Source organism: Leptonychotes weddellii, chromosome 14 (genome assembly GCF_054177405.1).
Source record: "Leptonychotes weddellii isolate Sample4059 chromosome 14, ASM5417740v2, whole genome shotgun sequence".
Taxonomy (NCBI): Eukaryota; Metazoa; Chordata; class Mammalia; order Carnivora; family Phocidae; genus Leptonychotes; species Leptonychotes weddellii.
The window spans coordinates 38011015-38036519 of record NC_138382.1 but is presented as its reverse complement, the minus strand read 5'-3'; the positions used below and the strand labels follow the sequence as shown (position 1 = coordinate 38036519).

General features: G+C 42.9%; 1 protein-coding gene across 6 annotated transcripts in view; it reads right to left on the bottom strand.

Annotated features, from left to right (window-relative positions):
* FOCAD (focadhesin) overlaps positions 1 to 25505 on the bottom strand; it is a 305106-nt gene that overhangs the window by 2530 nt on the left and 277071 nt on the right. For 5 of the 6 annotated variants that reach the window (XM_081803024.1, XM_081803027.1, XM_081803026.1 and 2 more), the window contains 7 exons: positions 24051 to 24179; positions 21541 to 21656; positions 18548 to 18808; positions 17679 to 17768; positions 13579 to 13756; positions 11473 to 11570; positions 2169 to 2420 (listed from right to left, as the gene is read on the bottom strand). In XM_081803024.1, coding sequence (XP_081659150.1) covers positions 2169 to 2420; positions 11473 to 11570; positions 13579 to 13756; positions 17679 to 17768; positions 18548 to 18808; positions 21541 to 21656; positions 24051 to 24179 — 1124 coding nt within the window. Of the gene's footprint in view, positions 1 to 2168; positions 2421 to 11472; positions 11571 to 13578; positions 13757 to 16034; positions 16980 to 17678; positions 17769 to 18547; positions 18809 to 21540; positions 21657 to 24050; positions 24180 to 25505 lie in introns of those variants that run through there. The other variant, XR_014140004.1, reaches the window with a different exon arrangement.

The window sequence follows — 25505 nt, the reverse complement described above, 5'->3', positions numbered from 1 at the left end:
CCTTAAGCCTGCATACATGCATCTCAGTGCAGGGCTGGCAGATGGAGATGAGAAGGGGACCAGGCCTAAGAGATGGGGAAGCTGGACACAGCTCCCATTTAGTCCAATGACCCAGCAAAGTCAAAACTCCTCTCCCGGCTAAATACCCTGAGACCTGCTATGGATTTTAACGGGGAGGTAGACATGGGCTCAGCAGGCCTCCAGTGTGCCATGAACTTTCTCTCTCATCACTCCGAGAGCACCACAGAGGTTAAGAACCTTGCCCAAGTGCACTCCCAATGAATGGCAGAGTCCAGATTTCAAGCCAATTCAGAGCCTCGTGCTCCTCCTTTGCATCCTGCTGCCTGATGCTGCGTGCACCTAGGCCCAGGCTCACAGGGCAGGTAGTAAATAGGGAAACACATCAGACATAAGCCCCCATTTCTAAAATCAGATATTCTGTAGATGAGAACAATTTGTGCCCAAATGGAATTGAAACAGGAAGTTGAAATGCAAGAGAAAGGCATCAAACAATTTACTAGGTACAGCCGGGTATGTTAACTGCAAATAAATTCTACAAATGAGGTAGAAACTCAGACTACTCAGGAGTTTGACTGATCTCCCAGGGTACAGCCAAAATCGTTTTTATATTAGATAGAGGGTAATTTCATTAATGACTGAATGTTGCCAATCTCGACTCACTAAAAAACATGTACATTAGTCAGAGGTACTAGGTATTTTAACTTTGGACGTAGAAACTGGCTTGTAAGAAAGAGTCAGATAGAAAGCAAATAATCCTAATTCTCTGTTTTGATTAAATTTTTTTTTATTTTTTATTTATTTATTTTTTAAAGATTTTATTTATTTGACAGAGAGAGATACAGCAAGAGAGGGAACACAAGCAGGGGGAGTGGGAGAGGGAGAAGCAGGCTTCCCGCGGAGCAGGGAGCCCGACGCGGGGCTCGATCCCAGGACCCTGGGATCATGACCTGAGCCGAAGGCAGACGCTTAACGACTGAGCCACCCAGGCACCCCTGTTTTGATTAAATTTTTTAAAAATTTTCTTTTTCTCAATTTTGTTTTATAATATCCGACTGGTAAGTAAATAAATCAAGCACTACAAGTACATAATAGACACAGGATGTCTGCACTTGTAGTCTGAAGTGATCGTGGTGTCCCAGGCCAGAAAAAACACAAGGGGATACCACATTTGAATTGATTTTGATTTAAAATGAAACAGCAAACACAAGATTTGGGATAATATGAATGCTTAACAAAGGCCTTTTAATTGAGATGCTCAGTGGAGTTGTGCACGGCTAACCCGTGGGTCCAGAGTTCAGAAATATTTTTAAAGACTAATGTTCAGATTTTCACAATAAGCCACAAAAAGTTGGCTTTAAGCTTTCAACCTCATAAAAATCCTTAAATGAGATTCAAAAAAGAATCTCCCCCTCGACCGTACGAAAGGCCGCCCAGAGCCATGTAATGAGAAGTAGAGGAAGCACAGTGTTGCCATACGCTGCGCACAACAGCCAGGAGCCTGGGGAAACTCAACGCTAAAAACCAAAAGGTGCTTCCTACAGTCTGGATTTTCCTGAGGGCTAGGGTGACGACCTTTACAAATTTCCCCATGTCATGAGCACAGATCAGGAGGAGGACGGGCCCTTGGAACGTGGCTATAGGACCGAATGAGCTACGAGGAATCTTACCTGTGCTACACGAATGTGGATGTTCCAGATGCCCGTTTCCCTGACCTACCCCCAGGCGTGCTGGATCGTCCCCAACGTTGCTCAGCACCACCCTCTCCTCCTGGTCCTACGATCCCTGCAGCCTTGAACTTGCCTTCCTATCTGTCCTCACGCTGTCATTCTGAGCGCTCAGAGCCTCACTCATCCTTTCACCCCCAGGATCAAGAACACATGTGCCTTCAATACCCCAGGGCAAGTATAAGCTCTTCTTTCCGGCTCACCTCCAACTGTAAGCAAGTCACTGCTACTGTCATTGTTGTTTTTGGCCACCAGTTAGCCTCAAGCTCTGAGGCTCTGCATCTGGCTGCGATTCGGGGCTGAGGATGAAAGCCCGTGGGGTGATTCCAGTTTCACTTAACTTCCAAACTCAACTCTACAGCACAAATTGCTCAAGAGAAGATGGGCCACCTGCCCTGACACGCAGGCGGCTGCCAACCTCACCTTCTGGGTCTGTTCCTTCCACGGCTCTTTCTGCAGCAGAAGAGGCATGCTACTGGGAAGGAGAGTGAGAACCTCCTGCACAGTGACCCTGTGCATTGGACTCCTGCCAAGGAAGCTTGAAGCTGACCCAGCTGGGCCATTTTCCCGATGCCATGGCAACCAGCTAGCACTGAGGCCAAGGAGGAGAGGGGCCGCGTGGTCTGCCCAGGTCACCACTGCGGTTGCAAAGAGCAGCAACAAGAAATCCAAAGCCTCCAAAGGAAATAGAAACAAAGTTAGGTCACATGTTTTAACAATTCAGAGTCACCCATGTTCACACACACACAGCCCGGGTCAGGATGATGCAATGTGACCTTCCCCTTCACCCGAGAAGAGGAACCGGACTGAACAGCAAACTCCATTTCCACACTTAATGAACAGACATTTCAAGGCTCCAGAAGGTTGTCGGGATCCTCTTTTGTAAGACAGAAGGCCCAGCAGTTGCATTACTATTGCTCTAATAATGCAGGAGAAACCTTATTTCATTCCTAATCATACGGAGATCCAGATACTCCTCTGTTTTGGTGTTTCCAAAGAGATTAAAGGATTCATCAGGAGTGATATGGAAAGGGATATTCAGAGCTATTGTTATGTGGCCAAAACGGATTTTTAAAAAGAGGTATAGTCTGATCCTACTTTGGAACAATAACAAATGACTCCCCATGCATCTTATTTTTCTGTTCTCATTATTTAATCTAAATATTTCAGTGGCAAACACTTCATTTTGTTCCATTAATGCTGAAACGTAAGCATGGAGACAGACTAAAAACAAGCATTCTTGGAATAAGGGAGTCAGTCACAACAAATCATTAGGCATTTTTTTTAAAACAATTTTTTCAGTATGTTCAGCCGTGAACTGAAATAGACTCACCAGAGTCTGGACCTATATATCTCTCCGGTCCTATATATATCTGTAATTCCAAGGATTAGTTTAAATTTTAATTCCAGTGTATTATTAGTTTCAGATATATAATATAGTGATTCAACAATTCCATGTATTACTCAGCTGCTCATCAAGGTAAGTGTAATCTTAATTCCCTTCACCTATCTCACCCAGCCCCCACCCCCTCCCCTCTGGTCACCATCTGTTTTTTGTCTACAGTTAAAGAGTCTGGTTTTTCTTTTTTTTGGTTTGTCTTTTTTCCCCCTTTGTCTGTTTTGTTTCTTAAATTCCACATATGAGTGAAATCGTATGGTATTTGTCTTTCTCTGACAGGCTTATTTTGCTTAGCATTATACTCTCTAGATCCATCCATGTCGTTGCAAATGGCAAGACTTCATTCTTTTTTATGGCTGAATAATATCTGTGTGTGTGTGTGGGTGTGTGTGTATCTCATCTCTTTTTTTTCCATTCACCTATCAATGGACACCTGCGTTGCTTCCATACTTTGGCTATTGTTGATAATGCTGCTATAAACATAGGAGTGCATATATCCCTCTGAATTAGTGTTTTTGTAAATCTTTGGGTAAATACCCAGTGATGCAATTACTGGATCATAGGGTAGTTCTTTTTTTTTTTTTTTTAAGATTTTATTTATTTATTTCACAGAGAGAGAGAGAGAGCGAGAGCAGGAACACAGGGGGAGTGGGAGAGGGAGAAGCAGGCTTCCCGCAGAGCAGGGAGCCCGATGCGGGGCTCGATCCCAGGACCCTGGGATCATGACCTGAGCCGAAGGCAGACGCTTAACGACTGAGCCACCCAGGCGCCCCTGGGTAGTTCTATTTTTAACTTTTTGGGGATACTCCATGCCATCCTCCACAGTGGCTACACCAGTTTGCATTCCCACTAAGAGTGCTTAAGGGTTCCTTTTTCTTCACATCCTCACCATTTGTTGTTTCTTGAGTTTTTGATTTTAGCCATTCTCACAGGTGTGAGGTGATATCACATTGTGGGTTTGATTTGCATTTCCCTGATGAGGAGTGATGTTGAGAATCTTTTCATGTGTCTGTTGGCCATCCATGTGTCTTCTTTGAAGAAATGTCAGTTTATGTTTTCTGCCCATTTTTAAATTGGATTGTCTGGGGGGTTTTTTTGTTGTTGAGTTGTAGAAGTTCTTTATATATTTTGGACACCAATCTTTTATCAGATATGTCATTTGCAAATATGTTCTCCCTTTCAGTAGGTTGTCCATTAGTTTTGTTGTTTCCTTTGCTGTGCAGAAGCTTTTTATTTTGATATAGTCCCAATAGTTTATTTTTGCTTCTGTTTCCCTTGCCTCAGGAGACATATCTAAAAAGATGATGCTATGGCTGATGTGAGAGAAATTACTGTCTGTGCTCTCTTCTAGGATTTTAGTGGTTTCAGGTCTCACATTTAGGTCCTTAATCCATTTTTGAATTTATTTTTGTGTGTAAGAAAGGGGACCATCTTCATCCTTTTGCATGTTGCTATCCAGTTTTCCCAACACCATTTGTTGAAGAGACTGTCTTTTTCCCATTGTATATTCTTGCCTCCTTTGTTGCAGATTAATTGACCATATAATTGTGGGTTTATTTCTGGGCTTTCTATTCTGTTCCATTGATCCATGTGTCTATTTTCAGGCCAGTACCATACTGTTTTGTAATTACAGCTTTGTAATAGAGCTTGAAGTCTGAAAATGTGATGCCTCCAGTTTTGTTTTTCTTTTCCAAGACTGCTTTGGCTATGCAGGGTCTTTTGTGGTTCTAAACAAATGTTAGGATTGTTTGTTCTAGTTCTGTAAAAACTGCTGTTGGTATTATGATAGGGATTGCATTAAATCTGTAGACTGCTTTAGGTAGCATAGACATTTTAACAATATTTGTTCTTCCAATCCATGAGCTTGAACTGTCTTTCCATTTCTTTGTGTCATCTTCATTTTCTTTCAACAATGTTTTACAGTTTTCAGCGTACAAGTCTTTCATCTCCTTGGTTAAGTTTATTCCTAGGTATTTTATTATCTTTGGTGCAATTGCAAATGGGATTGTTTCTTAATTTCTCTTTCTGCTGCTTCATTATTAGTGTATAGAAATGCAACAGATTTCCGTACACTGATTTTGTATCCTGCAACCTTACTGAATTCACTTATTAGTTCTAGCAGTTTTTTGGCAGAGTCTTTTAGGTGTTCTATATACAGTATCATGTCATCTGCAGAGTGTAGTTGTACTTCTTCCTTACCGATTTGGATGCCTTTCCTTTTTGTTGTCTGACTGCGGTGCCTAGGACTTCCAGTACTATGTTGAATAAAAGTGGTGAGAGTGGACAACCTTGTCTTGTTCCTGACTTTAGGGGAAAAGCTCTCAGTTTTTCCCCCCTGAGTATGATGTTAGCTGTGGGTTTTTTACATGTGGCTTTATTATGTCGAGGTATGTCCCCTCTAAACCCATTTCATAAAAGTTTTTTACCATGAACGGGTGTTCTATTTTGTCAAATGCTTTGTCTGCATCTATTGAAAGGATCATATGGTTTTTATCCTTTCTCTTACTGATGTGATGTATCACGTTGTTTGATTTGCAAATACTGAACCGACGTTGTACCCTAGGATAAATCCCACTTGATTGTGGTGAATGATTTTTTAAGTGTATTGCTGGATTTGGTTTGCTAATATTTTTGTTGAGGATCTTTACATCTATGTTCATCAGAGAGATTGGCCTGTAGTCTCTTTTTGTGGTGTCTCTTGTCTGGTTTTGGTATCAGGATAATGTTGGTCTCATAGAATGAATTTGGAAGTTTTCCTTCTTTTTTTTGAAAAAGTTTGAGAATAGGTATTAACTCTTCTTTAAATGTTTGCTAGAATTCACCTGTGAAGCCGTCTGCTCCTGGACTTTTGTCTGTTGGGAATTTTTTGATTACTGATTCAATTTCATTGCTGGTAATCAGTCTGGTATGACTTCAGTTTTTTTTTTGCATTTATTGAGACTCGTTTTGTGGCCTTCTTTTGTGATCTGTTCTGGAGAATGTTCCATGTGCACTTGAAAAGAATGTGTATTCTGCTGTTTTAGGATGGAATGTTCTGAATATGTCTGTTAAATCCATCTGGTCCAGTGTGTCATTCAAAGCCACTGTTTCCTTGTTGATTTTCTATTTGGATGATCTGCCCATGGATGTTAAGTGGGGTGATGTTAAAGTCTCCTATTATTGTATTACTGTTGATTATTTCCTTTATGTTTATTATTAACTGTTTTATGTATTTGAGTGCTCCCATGTTGGGTGCATAAATAGTTAACAATTGTTGTATCTTCTTGTTGGATTGTACCCTTTATGCTTATATAGTGTCCTTCTTTGTCTCTTGTTACAGTCTTTCTTTTAAAGTCTATTTTGTCCTATGTAAGTATTATTACCCCAGTTTTCTTTTCACCTCCCTTTGCATGATAAATACTTCTCCATCCCCTCACTTTCTTTTCTTTTTTTTTTTTTTAAAGATTTTATTTATTTATTTGACAGAGAGAGTCACAGCGAGAGAGGGAACACAAGCAGGGGGAGTGGCAGAGGGAGAAGCAGGCTCCCCGCCGAGCAGGGAGCCCAACGCGGGGCTCGATCCCAGGACCCTGGGATCATGACCTGAGCCGAAGGCAGACGCTTAACGACTGAGCCACCCAGGCGCCCCAATCCCCTCACTTTCAATCTGCAGGTGTCTTCAAGTCTGAAATGAGTCTCTTGTAGGCAGCATATAGATGGGTGTTGTTTGTTTGTTTGTTAATCTATTCTGTCATGCCATGTCTTCTGATTGGAGCATTTAGTCCATTCACATTCAAAATTATTACTGATAGGTATGTATTTATTGCCATTTGTTACTTGCTTTATGTTGTTTTTGTAGTTCTTCTCTGTTCCTTTCTTCCTTTGCTCTCTTCTCTCACCATAAGATGGCTTTCTTTTTATTTTATTTTATTTTTTTTAAAGATTTTATTTATTTATTTGACAGAGAGAGAGATAGCGAGAGCAGGAACACAAGCAGGGGGAGTGGGAGAGGGAGAAGCAGGCTTCCCGCCAAGCAGGGAGCCCGATGTGGGACTCGATCCCAGGACCCTGGGATCATGACCTGAGCCGAAGGCAGACACTTAACGACTGAGCCACCCAGGCGCCCAAGATGGCTTTCTTTAGTGTTATACTTGGAATCCTTTTTCTTTACTTTTTGCGTATCTATTACTGGTTTTTGATTTGTGGTTACCATTAGGGTTGTATATAACATCTTCAGCATATAGCAGTCTCTATTAAGTTAATGGTTACTTAAGTTTGAACCCATTCTTTACTCCTCCCTTGCCACATTTTAGGTCTATGGTGTCATACTTTACATCCTTTTATTTTGTGAATTCCCTGCCTATTTTTTACAGATATATTTATTTTTACTGCTTTTATGCTTCCTAATTTTCTTATTCTTACTTATGGTTTTTCCTTTCCACTCAAAGAGTCCCCTTTAACATTTCTTGTAGGGCTGGCTTAGTGGTCATGAATTCCTTTAAGTTTTGTTTATCTGGGGAACTCTTTATCTCTCCTTCTATTCGGAATGATAGCCTTGCTGGATGGATAGCCTTGCTGGATAGAGTATTCTTGGCTGCAGATTTTTCCCTTTTAGCACTTTGAATATCATGCCACTCTCTTCTGGTCTGTAAAGTTTCTGCTGAAAAATCTGATAGCCTGTGGGGTTTCTCTTGTGTGGTCTTCTTTTCTCTTGATGCTTTTTAAAAGTCTCTATCACTACTTTTTGCCATTTTAATTAGTATGTGTCTTGGTTGGACCTCCTTGGACTGATTTTGTTGGGAGATCTTTGTGCCTCCCGTATCTGAATTTCTGTTTCCTTCCCCAGATGTGGGAAGTTTTCTATTATTTCTTCAATTAAAGTTTATACTCACTTTTCTCTTTCTTCTTCTTCTGGGATCCCTATAATGCAAATGTTATTATGCTTGATGGAGTGGCTGAGATCCCTAAGTCCATTCTCATTTTGCATACTTTTTTTTCCCTCTCCTGCTCAGCTTGATTATTTTACATTACTCTGTCATCCAGGTTGCTGATTCATTCTTCTGCTTCCTGTACTCTGCTATTTATTCTATCTAAGGTATTTTTAATTTCATTTATTGTGCTTTTCAGCTGTGATTGATTCTTCTTTATCTCTTTAAGGGTGTCACCGATGTCCTCCACTCTTTTCTTAAGTCCAGGGAGTATCTTTACAATCATTACTTTAAATTCTCTATCAGGCATATTATTTATCTCCATTTTGCTTAGGACTCTTGCTGTGGTTTTGTCTTATTCTTTCATTTGGGACATATTCCCGTCTCCTCGTTTTGTCTAACTCTCTGCGTCTGAAAGTCAGCTCTGTCTCCTGCTCTTGAAAGTAGTGGCCTTACAAAGAAGAGGTCCTGTAGTGCTCTGCAGCACACTTTCCCCTGTTTAACCAGAACCTGGCACTTCGGGGGCACCTCCTATGTTGTTAGTGGGCCAGTCTGGTGCTGCCTTGTGCTTGAGTTGAGTCGGAGTTGTTTGCAGATGTTGAGTTGAGTCAGGTGTTCAGCAGAGATGCAATGGCATCAAACTGCAGAGCGCTTTCCCTGTGCTGTCCCCTGAGAAGCCTTCATTGGTGGGCAGGGCCCGCAATCAGAAGAATTGTCTGTCCCCAGCCCATTGCGGGGGCCACAGTCTGACCAGTGTGGTGTTTATCTTTCTCTCTCCCCAGGGCAGGAATCACTTTGGAGTGGTGTTGGTCCCGGTCCAGGCCGTGAGCACACTTTTCCAGGCTTGTGGCTTCAGTTTGAATGGGCTTTGGCCAAGAGCACATTGGAGGAGGCGGATCTGCAGTGTGCTCGGGCATGAGATGTGCAGAGCCCTCAAGGTTTGCACCTGGGGAGAGGGCACGTGCTGCTACCTCTGGGACCACAGTGGCTGGGCCAATCCGCAAAGCATACAAGGGTAGGGCATGCGCTTTTACCAACGTGGACTCAGGTTTGCTGTGAAAGACCTACCATCACCATAGGGCCAGCCCATGTGGATCTGCAAAGAGTGGGTAGGCAGGCACACAGTTTTAGCAAGGTGTGTGCCCGTCTTTCACAAGAGGGTACTTGCTGCCACCACCATTGCCGAGGCCCCACAAAGTGCATGGTTAGCAAAATTTGAGGTTTTCTGGGGGAGGGGATCCACAGCACATGGACTGAGGCAAGGCCAACTGGGGTGGGCACATCCCCAGAGCTGGGGGGGGGGTGGTGGTGGAGTGGGGAGGCAGGGAGTAGTATAAGCAAGTTAGGTAGCAAATGTGGGCACTAAACTGGCTTCTGCAGGTGGTTTCAGGTGGCCACGTGTTTATGCTGGGGGGGCAGGGGCGGGAAATGGCACCTACGAGCTCCTTTGGTCCTGAAGGAGACTCCTTGTGAATACTACCCCTCCAGGAGAGGCTCTGAGATGAATAACTCTTCCTCCTTATGCCCCAGGCATTTTTCAAAGTGCTCCTTCTACGTTGTATCTCCACAGGCTGTTTCTCGTGCTGTCTCTTTAAGGGCAGGGACTCAGTTTCCTCTCAGTGGCCAGGTTCTCCCAGAACCCAACCTGCTGATTTTTAAAGTTGCAGGCTTTAAGTCCTGCTGGTTGTAAGAACTCACTAAAGTTCACCCCCTCTAGTTTTCAGAGCCAAATACTATGGAGATTCATCTTCCCCACGTGGGCTCCCCAATGTGCTAGCCTTCTTCTTCCCCTTCTCCACACCCGTGGTCCATTTAGCTCCCCAGCGTGTCTCCGCCCTTCCTACCCTCTTCGATGTGGCATCTTTTCTACTTTTAGTTGAGGAGTTTGTTCTGCCAGCCTTCGGGTCATTTCCTGTGTTATTTACACTGACATGAGTATTATCTAGTTGTATCTATGGGATGAGGTGGGCTTAGGGCCCTCATATTCTGCCACCTTCTCAGCCTATATGTCTCCACATGCATTTTAAATATATCCATTCAGGGGCGCCTGGGTGGCTCAGTCATTAAGTGTCTGCCTTCGGCTCAGGCCATGGTCCCAGGATCCTGGGATCGAGCCCCACATTGGGCTCCCTGCTCGGCGGGAAGCCTGCTTCTCCCTCTCCCACTCCCCCTGCTTGTGTTCCCTCTCTCACGGTCTCTGTCAAAATAAATAAAATCTTTAAAATCAATCAATCAGGGGCACCTGGGTGGCTCAGTCGTTAAGCATCTGCCTTCAGCTCAGGTCATGATCCCAGGGTCCTGGGATCGAGCGCCACATCGGGCTCCCTGCTTGGCGGGCAGCCTGCTTCTCCCTCTCCCACACCCCCTGCTTGTGTTCCCTCTCTTGCTGTATCTCTCTCGGTCAAATAAATAAATAAAATTAAAAAAAAAAAATAAAATCAATCATTCAATCCATCCATCCATCCATTCAGAGTTTAGACTAATCTACACTCTTATAGAAATGGTGGTAACAAGGGGCCCCTCTGAGTTGTTGGAATACTGTGATTCAAATTACACTTCTTTCTGCTTATCTGTATTTTCTAAGTTTTAAAAGATTTTCGTAAGAAAACAGAAAGTTAACAAAAACTTAGGAGATCAGAAGAAAAGGATGACAGATTCTGCTAGTTAAAAAAAATGTTTAAAAAGTAGTCCTTAATTTCTTAAAATTCACAATCTCACTCGTTAAAATTTCAAAAATATATGCAACTCTTCAGAAAAGCAGGTCAGAATTTCAAACAACATCCCAGGTTATACAAATTCCACTCACACAGTAAACAGGATACCTGTGAAACATGCCTACAGAAAAATTCTACTACTAAAAAGTACACAGTGGGCAGCAAAGTCAAGAAAATAAGAAGAGTGGGAAAGTGCTATCTTCCTTTTATTTATTAACCTTTTGCTATTTTAATTTACCCAGTATCAGTTGTTAACCTTTTGGGGGTCATACATCATTTTATGCCTCTCATGCACGTAAGTATTGATGCAAACACAGGTTACTTGCATACACTTCAGGAACCCCGTCAAACCAGACATTTGAAGACACTCTCTGGGCCAGTGCAAAGGCCAGAGCCCTGTACCTCATCTCCTCTGTGGGGTCAAACCCAAGTACACAGAACCCTGGGTTCCCGCATCGGCTAGTGCCCTTTGTGTGCCGCCTTTCAAGGAACTTAGAAATAGTTTTCTAAGGGCAGCCCTGGGTGTCTCCAAGAGCCAGGCACGAACATCCATTTCCTTGTGACGTCAGAGAGTTATCACCAGCGTTACCCAAACGTAAAAGGAAGGGTGGGGGGGAAGAGCAAGCAGCAACTTTTTTGTCTTTTGGGAGAGCAAACGTTAAGTTCTACATTTTAAGGGAGCCACAAATGACTCCTCTGGATTGTACCTCATCGAGAGCCACGTTCTGAACAGATGTTGACTGGTACACAATATTTCTGATGTAACCCATCAATTCCAGGAGCCATTCCATTCTCTTCAACACACCTGAAACAAAAAGGGATGTTTTCTTACCAGACCATGGTTTTGCTATGAGATGTACAACAGATCAGTACCAGCCACCATAACTAAAGCGGAACACCTGCGGAGGATTGCATGAAGCAGTTTCAAATCCTCTTGCCATCCCTGAGACCTGTGATTTTGCGGGTGAGAGCTCTTTGACACTATTCTTATTAGATGACTGTAGTTTTGCTTTTATTTTCAAAAGGTAATTTATTCTTCAAAACTATGCACCCGCTAGTGATAAAATGCACTTATTGGAATTTCTCTCTCAACATTAAACACACTAGGAGAAATCTGACATGCCAGCTAGCCAGTGATGTTGAATCTTGGATAACTGGTTGTTTTTATGGTCTTCTTTTACTTCAATGTTCCCATTTTATGCCCAAATCAAAGAGAAACACCTATCCCAAAGACATGAGAAGAAAAATAAAAACCGGCTATTATACAGTAACTGGAGAACAAACATCAGCATAAATATTGATTCTCCCTTTTTTATTTTTTAAAAATGAGGATTCTTTGGGGCGCCTGGGTAGCTCAGTCATTAAGCATCTGCCTTCGGCTCAGGTCATGATCCCAGCCTCCTGAGATCGAGCCCCACATCAGGTTTCCTGCTCCAAGCGAAGCCTGCTTCTCCCTCTCCCACTCCCCCTGCTTGTGTTCCCTCTCTCGTTGAATCTCTGTCAAGTAAATAAATAATCTTAAAAAAAAAAAAAAAAAAAGAGGATTCCCAGCACAGTAAAGCCTACTTGAGAAAGCTGTCAAATTTTAGTGAGTCAGAGGAAAACAGGAACTAAACTGGGAGGCCAGCTAGTTAAAACCAAAGGCAATATCAAATTTCAGTTTATTTCACGTATCTTCCCGCTTCCTTGGGAATACCTACTAGATTTCTCCCTGATAAATACACTTTTGATTTAGAGTAAAAAAATCTAGTTTTTCATCACAGGTTCATTTTTCACCAGGCAGGCATTGATGCAAAGATGAGACAACAATGTCAACTGTCAAAGAGGAGAATAAATCAAAATTTCCTATCTGGTCTCAAAAAGGGTATTATAATTATGTCTGCCAGTTTTCTCTCAAAACCTTCAAGATGTGGGGTGCCTGGGTGGCTCAGGTCATGATCCCGGGGTCCTGGGATCGAGCCCCGCATCGGGCTCCCTGCTCCGCGGGAAGCCTGCTTCTCCCTCTCCCACTCCCCCTGCTTGTGTTCCCTCTCTCGCTGTGTCTCTCTCTGTCAAATAAATAAGTAAAATCTTAAAAAACAAAAACACCTTCAAGATACAAGAGATGAGGAAGATACAAAAAAATCCAGAAAGAAAAGTAATTTGCTTGGGGTCCCTAGGGCTTCCCCACCATGCCTGATTGAAGCTAGGTGCCATTCAGAACTGTAGGTATACTATAAGCAATGTGACCAAAGGCATGGGAGGAGAAATGGGGTAGCCCATTATTACTCAAGAGTAAAGGTCTATGATAGTCTGAAAGTTCCACCATATGATTCATTAGCAGAGCTACAGGCCTAGAGCTTCTGGCTTGAGGATGTAGTGAGGGTGCCCCGATTTTATTCCCCTCACCCCCCTGAGCAGTTCTTCTACAGAATAACAATTTAATTTCGTTGTCATTGTTTTCCTCTTTTTCTCTGTTTGTTAAGTAACCACCTAAAAGTCATTTTTCTGAAAACGTCAGACAAATCGACTGACATCCTGGTTGGGAAACGGAAGCAGGCAGAATCAACCCGATACACTCGTTTATAGACTCGAGGGCCTGGAGAGCTAAAGACAATGTAAAAATCACCCACAGGATCCAGTTCCATCTCCAGGGTGGAGGTCATGAGTTGTAACTGATCTTTTCATTTAAGGTGCTCCTTGTTTGGGGTAACAAGAGCTCTCCTGGGTCAAGTAGCACTAACCCCGTTTTTAAGTTGAGGAAACAGTTACAGGTTAAGAGGGACGGCAGGCAGGTCTTTCTGTTCCTGCTGGCCCCCCCAGGCTGGCCTTACCAGTGTTGGCGTGGCTTACAATCCGTGCCTGGTACAGGCTGTGCACCACCATCCAGGCTACCGTGTCTTTTTCCCGGTGCCGAACAGCGACGCTGAGGATGTCCATCAAGCCCATCAAGGGGAATCGTCCTTGAGAGACCAAGTACAGTCTGACAAAGGCAGCCTTTTCTAGGTTGCTCTGAAAAAAAGCAAATTGTTCGGTTACTATTAAATTAGCTGAAGTCATTATAAAACCTCGGGGCAAGGGCAAAACAGAAAGGGTGAGTTGAAAGTGGATTAAATGCTAAAACCGTTCATTTCCTGCAGCACGTGACCCATATGCCTGTGTGCTGTATTTTAAAATGTACATACAGACAGAGGGTTATAATGTCACCTTCTGTTCTCTCCTAAAAACCATCAGGGAGGGCGCCTGGGTGGCTCAGTCGTTAAGCGTCTGCCTTCGGCTCAGGTCATGATCCCAGGGTCCTGGGATCGAGTCCCACATCGGGCTCCCTCCTCGGGGGGAAGCCTGCTTCTCCCTCTCCCCCTCCCACTGCTTGTGTTCCTGCTCTCGCTATCTCTGTCTCCGTCAAATAAATAAATAAAATCTTCAAAAAAAAAAAAAACCATCAGGGATTTCAGGGGCTAACTGGTGATGATATTTTGTACAAACACACAAATAATAATAATGATGACGATACGATGATGATAACTAAAAAACACAGTACTTATGTACCAGGCACCATTCTAAGCACTTAACATGTATTAATTCGGCAGTTCGCAAAGTGCAGTACACAGACCTCCGAGGGACCCCAAGACCCTTTTAGAGGATGTGTGAGGTCAAGCTATATTCACAATTGCCCAAAAACCACAGTAAGAGTCACTATATTTTTCACAGCTACTTGCAATTTTTTTAAAATGACTTTTATTTAAAATACCCTTATAAACAATAAAAATTATTAGTTTCATTAAACCTTCACCCTCAAGTACACATCTTTTTAACAGCAGGGATGGTAAAATGGCAAGCATGCATAAGGGACTTCTGCTGCAGAACCAAGTATTACGGTTGTCTTGAGGAAAAACACTTGTAAGTCTGGGTTGTGAGCTGAAATAGCCACTTTTTATGGAACACCATTTAGTTGGAAGGATGATTGATGGACAAATGATGGTTATTCAAACTGAGTATTTGACAGACTTTTTTTTTTTTTTTTTTAACTAGAAGAAAGTGAGACTGTCACTTCAAGGAAATACTTGACAGTATTTGTTGCCAATGATAAAATCTGAGCTTTCAAGCGAAAAATTAAAGTTTTGGAAAATTTGTATTTGCTACTATGAGTTGGCAGCTTCCCAATACATAAAAGACTTCTCTGATGATTTCAACAAATGTGGTGTTTTGCATTGTATAATGAAATGCATCAACATTTGGAAGATTTTCAAAAGTCAGTGAGTTGGTATTTTCCAAATGATTTTGTGATATCAGACCCAGAGCGCAAGTTGGACCAATGGATTTTAATACAACAGACTATGTGAAGTTCACTGATAGGGACTCAGACTGCACATACTGCAACTACTCTGAAGGAAGCACCATTTGTTGAGTTCTGTTGCAACATCAAAAAAAATTTTTAAAAAAGATATCCATAATTATCTGAAACTATCAACACACTCTTCCCTTTTCTACGGACATACTTGTATGAGGCTGGATCTTCCCCACATACTTCACCAAAATAACATCACAGCAGACTGACTGAAGCAGCAGCTCTGAGAATCCAACATTAAAGAGACTTCCTTTAAGCCAGACATTAAAGAGATTTGCAAAAAATGGAAAACAATGCCACTTTTCTCATTATTTATTTTGTTTTCAAAAATTCTTCTTCTTTGTGTTAAGATGCAATGGGCTTATTACTACTTTTAAGTAAATATTTTTTAAATTTCCCAGTTTCAAGTTCTAATATGGTAAATACTGAAAGATATGACTCATTTAAATTAAAGTCTTTTGGAACCCTCAACAATTTTTAAGACACTAAAGTAGTCCTGACACCAGAAAGTGTGAGAAGCCCTGTGTGAACCACTAAATTTTCACACCACCCTATGCAGATTACTACCACCATCCTTCCTTTGTAGATGATAGTCGGAAGCACAGAGGTTAAGTAACTTGCTTAAAGTCACATGGCTTGAGGTGGCAGATTAAGAACTGAAACTCAGGGAGTATGAACCCTTCACTACCTTATTGTTTCTAGAAAAGACTCAGTAAAACGCACTAACTCTTTTGGGGACATAAGAACACTCTTCAGTAAGTTCTAGCGAAAATGTTCTAACTGGTACTTTAAGAACCCAGGTGAGTAACACAGCAACCTTCAGCCGCAGGTACAACGAAGGGAATTATATGCAATACTTCCAACTATATTACATGAATATAATACTAATAATAGGATATAATAAATTACAGGAATGTGATCATTAGGATAATAAATACTTACTGAGTACTAGCCTTACATCAGGTACTTTTCCAAGAATTTACCATGGATTAAGTCATTGTAACTCTCAAAACAGCTCTGGCGGTAGGTGCTAATATCTCCCTTTTATAGATAAGGAAACTGAGGCAGAGAGAGATTATGAAACGTAACCAGGGTCACATTACTAGTAAATTACAGAGCTGGATTTCAAACCCCAGCAGTGAGGCTCTACAGTCCATTCTCTTAAGCATTTCCTTAGACTGCTTGTCTTTGCTTAAAACAAACTAATCTCCAAAATGCTGATATTCCAAATACTCTAATAGGGGTTCTCAAACCTCAGGATGCAGCACAATCATCTGGAGGGACTGTTAAAACACAGATCCTGGGCCCCACCTCTGACTCAGTAGACCTGAAGTGGGACTCCAGAATTTTCATTCCTAATCAGTCGCCATGCTTATGCTGCTGGTCCAGGGAACACATTTTGAGAATCACTGCTACACGATGCCGAAATTCAAGGATTCAACTGAATAGGCAAACCTGTCATCAGGTGAAATAAATGGTAAGAGGTTCACCAGCTGGGTGAGGGCTCACATTTCTCTAGACCTTTGCTATTATCTGGTATGTAGGGTTGCCATTTGTAGAAGTATGTCCATTGGGATATACTTATACTAAAAAACATCATTCACTATCTATAGGCAATTCAAATCTAACAAGACATGTACTATACTAGCTAAATGTGCAACTTTACTCGTATGTTACTCCTTCATCCTTTGGGTGTGGATATAAGAAGTACTTGTTGGGACGCCTGGGTGGCTCTGTCGGTTAAGCGTCTGCCTTCGGCTCAGGTCATGATCCCAGGGTCCTGGGATTGAGTCCCACATCGGGCTCCCTGCTCAGTGGGAGTCTGCTTCTCCCTCTGCCTGCCGCTCCCCCTGCTTGTGTTCTCTGTCTCTGACAAATCAATAAAATCTTAAAAAAAAAAAAAGGGGGGGGGCGGGAGTACTTGTTAATTATCTTGTGTCTGGGCTAATAGTGTTTGTTTTTCAAATAGCCACTTTTCTTCATTACAAAAGGATAAGTACCAGGTGAAAGAAAATAAATTTAAGAACAAAACTATTGGGTGCCTGGGTGGCGCAGTTGGTTAGGCGACTGCCTTCGGCTCAGGTCATGATCCTGGAGTCCCTGGATCGCGTCCCGCATCGGGCTCCCTGCTCGGCAGGGAGTCTGCTTCTCCCTCTGACCCTCCCCCCTCTCATGTGCTCTCTCTCTCATTCTCTCTCTCAAATAAATAAATAAAATCTTTAAAAAAAAAAAAAAAAAGAACAAAACTATTTATTTATGCCTTCCATGCGCCAGAAAGTTCTTCAGCCAGAATATTCCCATTCTTACGGATTTTGTATTGAAGATGTTGTCCTGTACTTATGTTTGCCCACAGGTGACACTCAAATGTTCTTGACAAAGTGGAATTAGGTTAAAAAGTTGTTCATCCATCTATCCATCCATACCACCAGCCTGAACACGAGACCCCACAGTAACAGAGAGTTTCCTCAAATTATCCACTAACAAATATAAAGCAAAACTAGCTTCAGTCAAAAGGATACTGTAGTCACCTCTTCAACTGTAACTCCCACGTCAATAATGGAGATAAATATATAGATATGGTCTTACCTCAGTAATCTGGGCAACCCGATTGGCTTCATCATCTGTCATTTCTGAGAGGCATTTTGCTATACTGACATACAGCTCTAGATCATTTCTCTGGTAAAGAAAAATCACAAGCACATCAAAATACAATGTAACATAACAGATACATTCTCCGTGTTCTGACGAATTATTAGCTTTACTTCTGTCCATGAACAGCAGCTTATGAGATTTTAATCAAACCAAATATATGTTATCATTTTTAAAAAAACATCTTTCTGGGGCACCTGGCTGGCTCAGTCGGTAGAGCAGGCGACCCTTGATCTCAGGATCATGAGTTCAAGCCCCATGCTGGGCACAGAGCTTACTTTAAAAAAAAACAAAAACCATCTTTCCTATTATTTTATTTGTTTGGCTGTACTTGTTTATTTGTGTGGCTGTACTTTTTCCCCTCTTATCAGAATCCATCATTCCAAACAGATTCTTTTAATTTCTTTGTAAAACTACAATTCAGGAATCTGTTGGGGGAGGGGAAAGGCTAGGATTACGTCACTTGATGTAAGTAAAATACTGGACAATGTGCCCAAAGAGTTTCCAGGTGTAACGTGGAAGCACTTCTGAGCTTGTTTGTCTTCTGCATTTGAGAAGAGGCCCAAGAGCATATTTCCTGGTGTAGCATTGGTTAACCTGCATCTAAGCTTCCTCAAAACCTTGGTTCTAAATATTCAACCTCAATTTAGATCTTGGAAGCAAACCCATTCTTAGTGAAAAAATGTGGTTATTTCTCCTAGCCTACCCACCACATTCTTAAAACATACACCTCCCTGCTTTGCCAAAAGGGCTTTCAAAAGTCCCAAACATAAATTGTCAGGAATGTAAATATTTTTGTTCCTCACCCGAATCTTATTTGGCAGAAGGTCAAAAATTTTCCCAGTAGCTTCAGAGAGCAGACTCCAGAGGTGGTGGGTAGGGCTGGGCAGTTTCATGGCCTGGCTCAGCCCCTGTAAGGCACTCGTGCATAACTCAGGATGGGGAAGTGGGGAAGCAGCTTTAAAAACTGCCACCATTACATTTTCAACAAAGCCCAGGATCTGTTCGTCAGAGACGTGTTTTATCCACAGAGGTGTAGACACCAGGAGGTATTTCTTGATATTCAACTGGAAGCAAAGCAAAAGAGGTCAGAAACAGGCAAGTCTGGGTCTGCAGGGCTCAAAACCTCGAGGTCATCACTGTGTTTGAGGGTAGAATGAGAGAAGAAAGGTTCAAGTTACTTCCTTGCCCCTCATTTCCCCCAGCCTCATGGTCCAGCGGGTCACCAATGCACGCAATGTTGGCTGCCGCTGCAGGGACTTGTGATCCAGGGTGACTCATGTGTATATATGGTAGCTGCCAATCCATCTGTGAACTACCCAGCTGAAGCTGTGGATCTTTTCAGGGAGGGGAATAATATACGGCTTCTCAACGTACATGACAGTTGCTATTCAGTCTTAAAAGGTCACATTCTCTGGCAAGAAAAAAAAAATCCTGAAGATGAAAGGCTCATCTGCAGGAAATCGACTCACCGGAATATCTGATATTATTAATTTCCTCTTCTGGGAAGCATAAGGAAATAAAAAGAACCGGCATGCCAGGACCATTTCTGACCACAGAAGAGCAGCTGAACTTGTGGACATGACCATGGCTTCCTGGAGGTCATGAGAGCTGAAAAGGGGCACGGTTCGAAATAGCTCTGTGCCAGACACATTAAGAGAGGAGGCTGCAACATAAGTATGCTACTAAAGGAGCAGCGAGTCAAAAAGAAGTAGGTCTAAAAAAAAAAAAAAAAAACCCGACAAAGCCCAGTAAATTTCATAAAAATAGCAGCATGGTTGCAGGAGTTAGCCGAACGGTTCACTGGAAAGAACATGCCATTCCTGATCTTTTTTGTACATGAGAAGGTACATAATTAAGAAAATGAATTCACAAACTTAATTTGTCCATTAACGTAGATAATAAGTCCACAATCACAGACAAATGCAAAAAAAAAGTAACAGATCTAAAAGGGAAGTGTAAGGATAACTAAATTCTAGAAAGATTTTTGAGGTAAACAAAACAGGCTGTTCGAAGTATACCTGACTCAAAAGGAAGGAGGGGTTCATAGAACAGTGGCTTGGACATAGACTTTGGAGTCAGCCGGACTCACTCCTGTTTATTAGCAATATAAACTTTGTTTAATTGCAATGTGCCTCAGTTTATCAACCTGTAAAATGGAAACAAAAAAATCTACTTCTCAAGAGTGAAATAAGCCGGGCATGAAAGGAATCATATTGTATGATTCCTTTCTAAAGAATTTCTAAAGCTTATATGAAATTGAAATTTATAGGAAAGTCCTCTAACAAAAGGAAAATTTATAGAGATAAAAAGCCAATCAGAGGTAGCCTGGGTCTGAGACTAGGAGTGGGGATTGTCTCCACATTGGCATAATGCAACTTTTTGGGGGTGATGGAAATATTATTGGTGATGGATGAAAATGTATAAATGTACTGAAACTCATCAAATTGTACACTTAACACAGCCATAATTTATGGAATATAAATTATAACTCAAGGTTGTAAAAAAAAAAAAATCGGTCAGAATTGAAGAGAGATTCAGTCTGATGTCTGAAAGTGCTCACTGAGTGCTTACAAGTCGCAAGTACCTAGCAAGTACTGGGTACTGGCAGCTAGATGGGAGGTGCTTGGAGCAGGCAGCTCATGATAATTGTTGACACAGAGGACACAGCCCTCAGTGATGTCCCCCTTCAATTAAAGAGCATCAGAATATGTAGCAGAGCTTAAAAGAAAAAAAAAAAAAAACAGGATAGGAACTCAAGTTAAAAGACTAAGGAACTAGTATGAGAACTTTGCACTGTTCTCAAGGAATTAAAGCCTCCTGAAGAGTAACAACAAGAGGGCGCCTGGGCGGCTCAGTTGGTTAAGCGACTGCCTTCGGCTCAGGTCATGATCCTGGAGTCCCAGGATCGAGTCCCGCATCGGGCTCCCTGCTCGGCAGGGAGTCTGCTTCTCCCTCTGACCCTCCCCCCTCTCATGCTCGCTCTCTCTCTCTATCTCATTCTGTCTCAAATAAATAAATAAAATCTTAAAAAAAAAAAAAGAGTAACAACAAGATCATTTAATTTATAATCAATTGGTAAACCTCTAAGGAATCATGGAATGCGGGTGTCTTTTTTTTGGTGGGGGGAGGTCCTAGCTTGGAATATATTCAAAATTATACAGTTTGCCAATTTCATATTTTTAAACCATCTTAGCCCATTTTTCCTACTTAGCCTTAGCCTATACCCTGGAAGGTGCTGGCTCCTTCTCTCCACCATAGACACTGGGCTGGGTCACTTCTTCCTCAGCGCCCTGCTCAAGCCAAACACCCTAGCAGAGATGTTCTACTCTCTTCACCCACCCCTCCCACCTACATCCTCCCAGTGCCTCTAACTTAACGCCCAATAAAACCCTACCAAGCCTTCAAGGCCCACCTGAATTGCTGCCTTTTCTATACGGATTTGCTGTTCTCTTAATACCTACTGAACCAACAGAATGTATATCATATAAATAAGCCTAGGTTTCAGTAACTCCACAATTTTCTAGCTGTATGATCTGGAGAAAGAACTTTAATGTCTCTGACCATCCTCTTCCTTTCTCGTGATCAACGGGAGCTGAAAGCATGAACACCGACAGCGAGGGCAGAGTTCTGAATCACACAATCTCTCCGTCTGCCGGCCAGCTACTGCCAAGCCCCCAGGTTTTACAAAAGCACATCTGCCCACTCTTGACTTCGAGAACATACTCCCAAATGAACGCTCCTCTCCCCCAAGAGAACCATATCCGCCTGTTGCCCAACACCCGTAAAGGCTACATACACTGAGGCCGTGGACCAGCGGCAGCGTCACCCACAGTCCCAAGAGCGCAGCTGCATTCTGGGACGATGGTGCCTGTGTCGTGGCAATTTCAAGGCAGAGCTGCTGTATCTCTTCTCCTGCAAGAGAAGAATATGGATAATACATCTGTTGCTCGGACTCGTTTTCAGGCTTCTGTGTCTCAAATCAAAGCATCTGCTTGTGTGACTTCTCCCACTAACAGAACCTGAATGAACCAAAACATACTTCAAGTGATCTTTCCACTGTGAAGCAAAGAATGTACCCACAGACAGCAGAGCGCTAAGTCTCAGAACTGGCAAGGGCCGTGATCTAGCTCAGGAAATCTCTCTTAGGATGTCCTAAGAAATCCGAAGAACCGAATACTTTCAAAAACTTGAGAAAATTCTGGATAAACTCTCTGTCTCTGTTGGGGGAGGGGAAAGGCTCCCCCCCCCCCCATGCATTCAGCACATAGAGAAATCTGTTTAGATCTGAAAGGACTTAAAAATGTGGCCACATTCTCTAGTGATCCAGTCTCTTTAGTAGCCTGATCCCCATCAGCAGGCGTATTCTCCCAACCAGACCTTTTCTTCTTTTTTCTAAGGAATTTTACTAAAACACAAACATTTTTAATACAGCACACAAAAACAGGGGAGGCTCAGGAGAACATACTTTTCAAATGAAATCTCCAGAAATGTGGTATGGTGACATCGTATCTTATAGAGATATTAGGTTCAAATGAAAGCATTTAAGTGAAAAATTGTGTATAGTCAAAATCATCTCTGAGTATCCTTTCAATTGTACATAAATTATGGTTTACAAATCTTTCTGTATATCATATGTGAGTGAGCACCCTACTGTAAATAATAGAGCACTCACTGCAAATACACACACACACACACTGTTAATATAGCGCTGTTAAAAAAACTATTCTCCCCACTCTTTTTCTTGAGGTGCGTGTGGGGGAGGGGGCAAGTACGTGGGATTAAATTTGCATCTGCTAATTCCATAAAAGAGGTTGCTGTGGATGAATGAGACATGTGCATTCCCTCTGTCTCTCATCACAAAGTATCTGTGGTAAACAGAATCACGGCCCTCAAAGATGCCTACATCCTAATGCCTGGAACCTGTGAATATGTTATGTTAGCTTGCTTGGCAAAGGAACTTCTCAGATGTGATTAAGGTTAAGGACCACTGAGATGGGGAGATTATCCTGGATTATTCAAATGGACCCATTAATCACATGAATCTTTAATGTGGAAAGCCTTGCCTGGTTGTAGAGAACCGGAAAGAAGACAGTGTGAGAAGGTTTTGGCTCTCTGTTGCAGGCTTTGAAGATGAAGAAAGGGGGGGCACAAGCCAAGGAATGCGGGCAGCCTCTAGGAGCTGTAAAAGGGAAAGAAATGGATTCTCTCTGCCTTAGTCTGCTCAGGCTGCTCTAATAAAATATCCCAGACCAGGTGGTTTATAAACAACAGAAATTTGCTTCTCATCGTTCTGATAGCGGGAAGTCCAGGATCAGGGTGCCGGTATGGTTGGGTTCGGGTGGAACCCTTTACCCAGCTGTGGACTACCAACTCCGGCTGTGTGCTCACATTGCGGGAGGGGATAAGGAGCTCTCCAGGGCCTCTCTTTTTTTTTTTTTTTTTTAAAGATTTTTTATTTATTTATTTATTTGAGACAGAGAGATTGAGAGACAGAGAGCATGAGAGGGAGGAGGGTCAGAGGGAGAAGCAGACTCCCCGCCGAGCAGGGAGCCCGATGCGGGACTCGATCCCTGGACTCCAGGATCATGACCTGAGCCGAAGGCAGTTGCTTAACCAACTGAGCCACCCAGGCACCCTCCAGGGCCTCTCTTACGAGGGCACCAATCATTCCTGAGGGCTCCACACTCATGACCTAATCACCTCCCAAAGGCCCCACCTCCTAATACCATCACCCTAGGGACTAGGATTTCAACATATGAATTTCGGGGGGACAAAAACACTGAGACCACAGCACTCCTCGGGGCATCTAGGAAAGAATGCTGCTCTGCTGATACCTTGAGCTTGGCCAAGAACCATGTTGGACTTTTCATCGACAGAACTATAAGATGATAAATTTGCGTCGCTTCAAGCCACTAAACCTGTGGTAACGTGTTAGAGCAGCAACAGAAAACTAATGCACCTTCCCACAGGTGCTTCCTTGAATCCTAGCTCTCTGACAATGCAGTGTGACGACCATCAAACCAGGCTTTCTGGGACCTGCACCACACACACAGCAACACGCACCCTTCAGTCAAGTACTGTTTGACGAGTACATCTGGTCTATGTCTTCAGACCTCCTCCGCCTTAGCCTCAGTGATCTAGAAAGTGACTCAGTGGAAGTAACCCAGCTGTTCCATCCCAGAACACAAACCTCAAGATCCCAAAGGTCTATCCAGTCACCACCAACAGTGACCCAGAATCTATTTTTCTATTCAGGTCACATCCTAAAGGCAGAGTCTCAAGGCCGAAAAACACTTGATATTTTACCAAAATTTAGCCTCATAAGTGGAGAAAGGAGCGCGGCCCAGTTCACAGGAGGATACTGGTGGCTTTCTCCGACCGTTGCAATGGGTTTCATCACAACTTTGAGAAGGGAAGGAGGCACAGATTCAGGACCTGCAACAGAAAGGAATGAATAAATTAATGAAACATCTTGGCAGCACAGTGAGGGGAAAATGCCAACGTTGCTTTTTTCCAGTTCCAAACGATTTGGGTAGCACACCTTCAACTGTGGTCAGGCCTTCAAGTCTGTGCTCTCAACCTCAACCCCACCTGTTACAGAAGCTTGCTCCCTCTGTTCTTCTCTTTCTTATTTGCCTCCACATTTCTACTTAACTGTCTTCCAACCTGTCCTATAGACACTTCATTCAACTTTCTAAAAACAGTAACTTAACTACATTATTGCCTCATTACTCTCTCTCACTCCCTCCCTCCCTCCTCGATCCACTTCCAGAAAAGGAGAGAATTACTGCCCACTCAGGCACAGTCCCTTCCAATGACCATCAAGTCCCTCAGTGCCTGTGGCCCCCAGTGGTCATACTCTGTCCGTGGGATTCAGCACCTGGGCCGTGGCTGACCGCTCCAGAGGTGAGCACCAATGGTACAGCTAACCCACAGGCTAACCAGCTACCTGTGATGTACGACTACGGCTTTAACAGAATCTTTTTTTTTTTTTCCCCAGGAGGCGGCTAATTTGAAATGGAAATGATGAGACGCTGGAGCAATTACGAGTGGAGCCATAAGGCACAGTAGCCTTATGACACAGTAGTTTGAGTAGCCACTGAGGGCCACGTAAAAGTGAAGTTCAAAGGGAGCCAGAAATGATGTGTAAAAAAGTAAAACAGCAAGGAGAAGCAAAAGAGCTGGATCAACATATGTGGCAGAAGGGATATCAGCATTAGCAGAAAGAGCAACAGACTCAGGAAAAGCATCAGTAGGAAAAGGAAAAGCAGGGGCAGGACCAGCAGAAAGCAGAAGAACCAGCAGACACTGAAAGAGGAGGAAGCAAAGGTGGGGCGGAGTCTGCAAAAGGAGTAACAGCTGCAGAAAGGACAAGCGCAAGAGAAGAAGAAGCTGAGGCAGAAGAGGCAACACGATCAGCAGGGACTGAACAGGGGGGAAGCTGAGGTGGGGACAGAATGTGAAAAAGGAACAGCAGCTGCAGAAAGGAGAAGCACAAGAAAAGGGAGAAGCTCAGGCAGAAGAGGCAACACGATCAGCAGGGACTGAACTAGGGGAAGCTGAGGTGGGGACAGAATCTGCAAAAGGAACAGCAGCTGCAGAAAGGAGAAGCACAAGAAAAGGGAGAAGCTGAGGCAGAAGAGGCAACACGATCAGCAGGGACTGAACAAGGGGAAGCTGAGGTCAGGACAGAATCTGAAAAAGGAACAGCAGCTGCAGAAAGGAGAAGCACAAGAAAAGGGCGAAGCTGAGCCAGAAGAG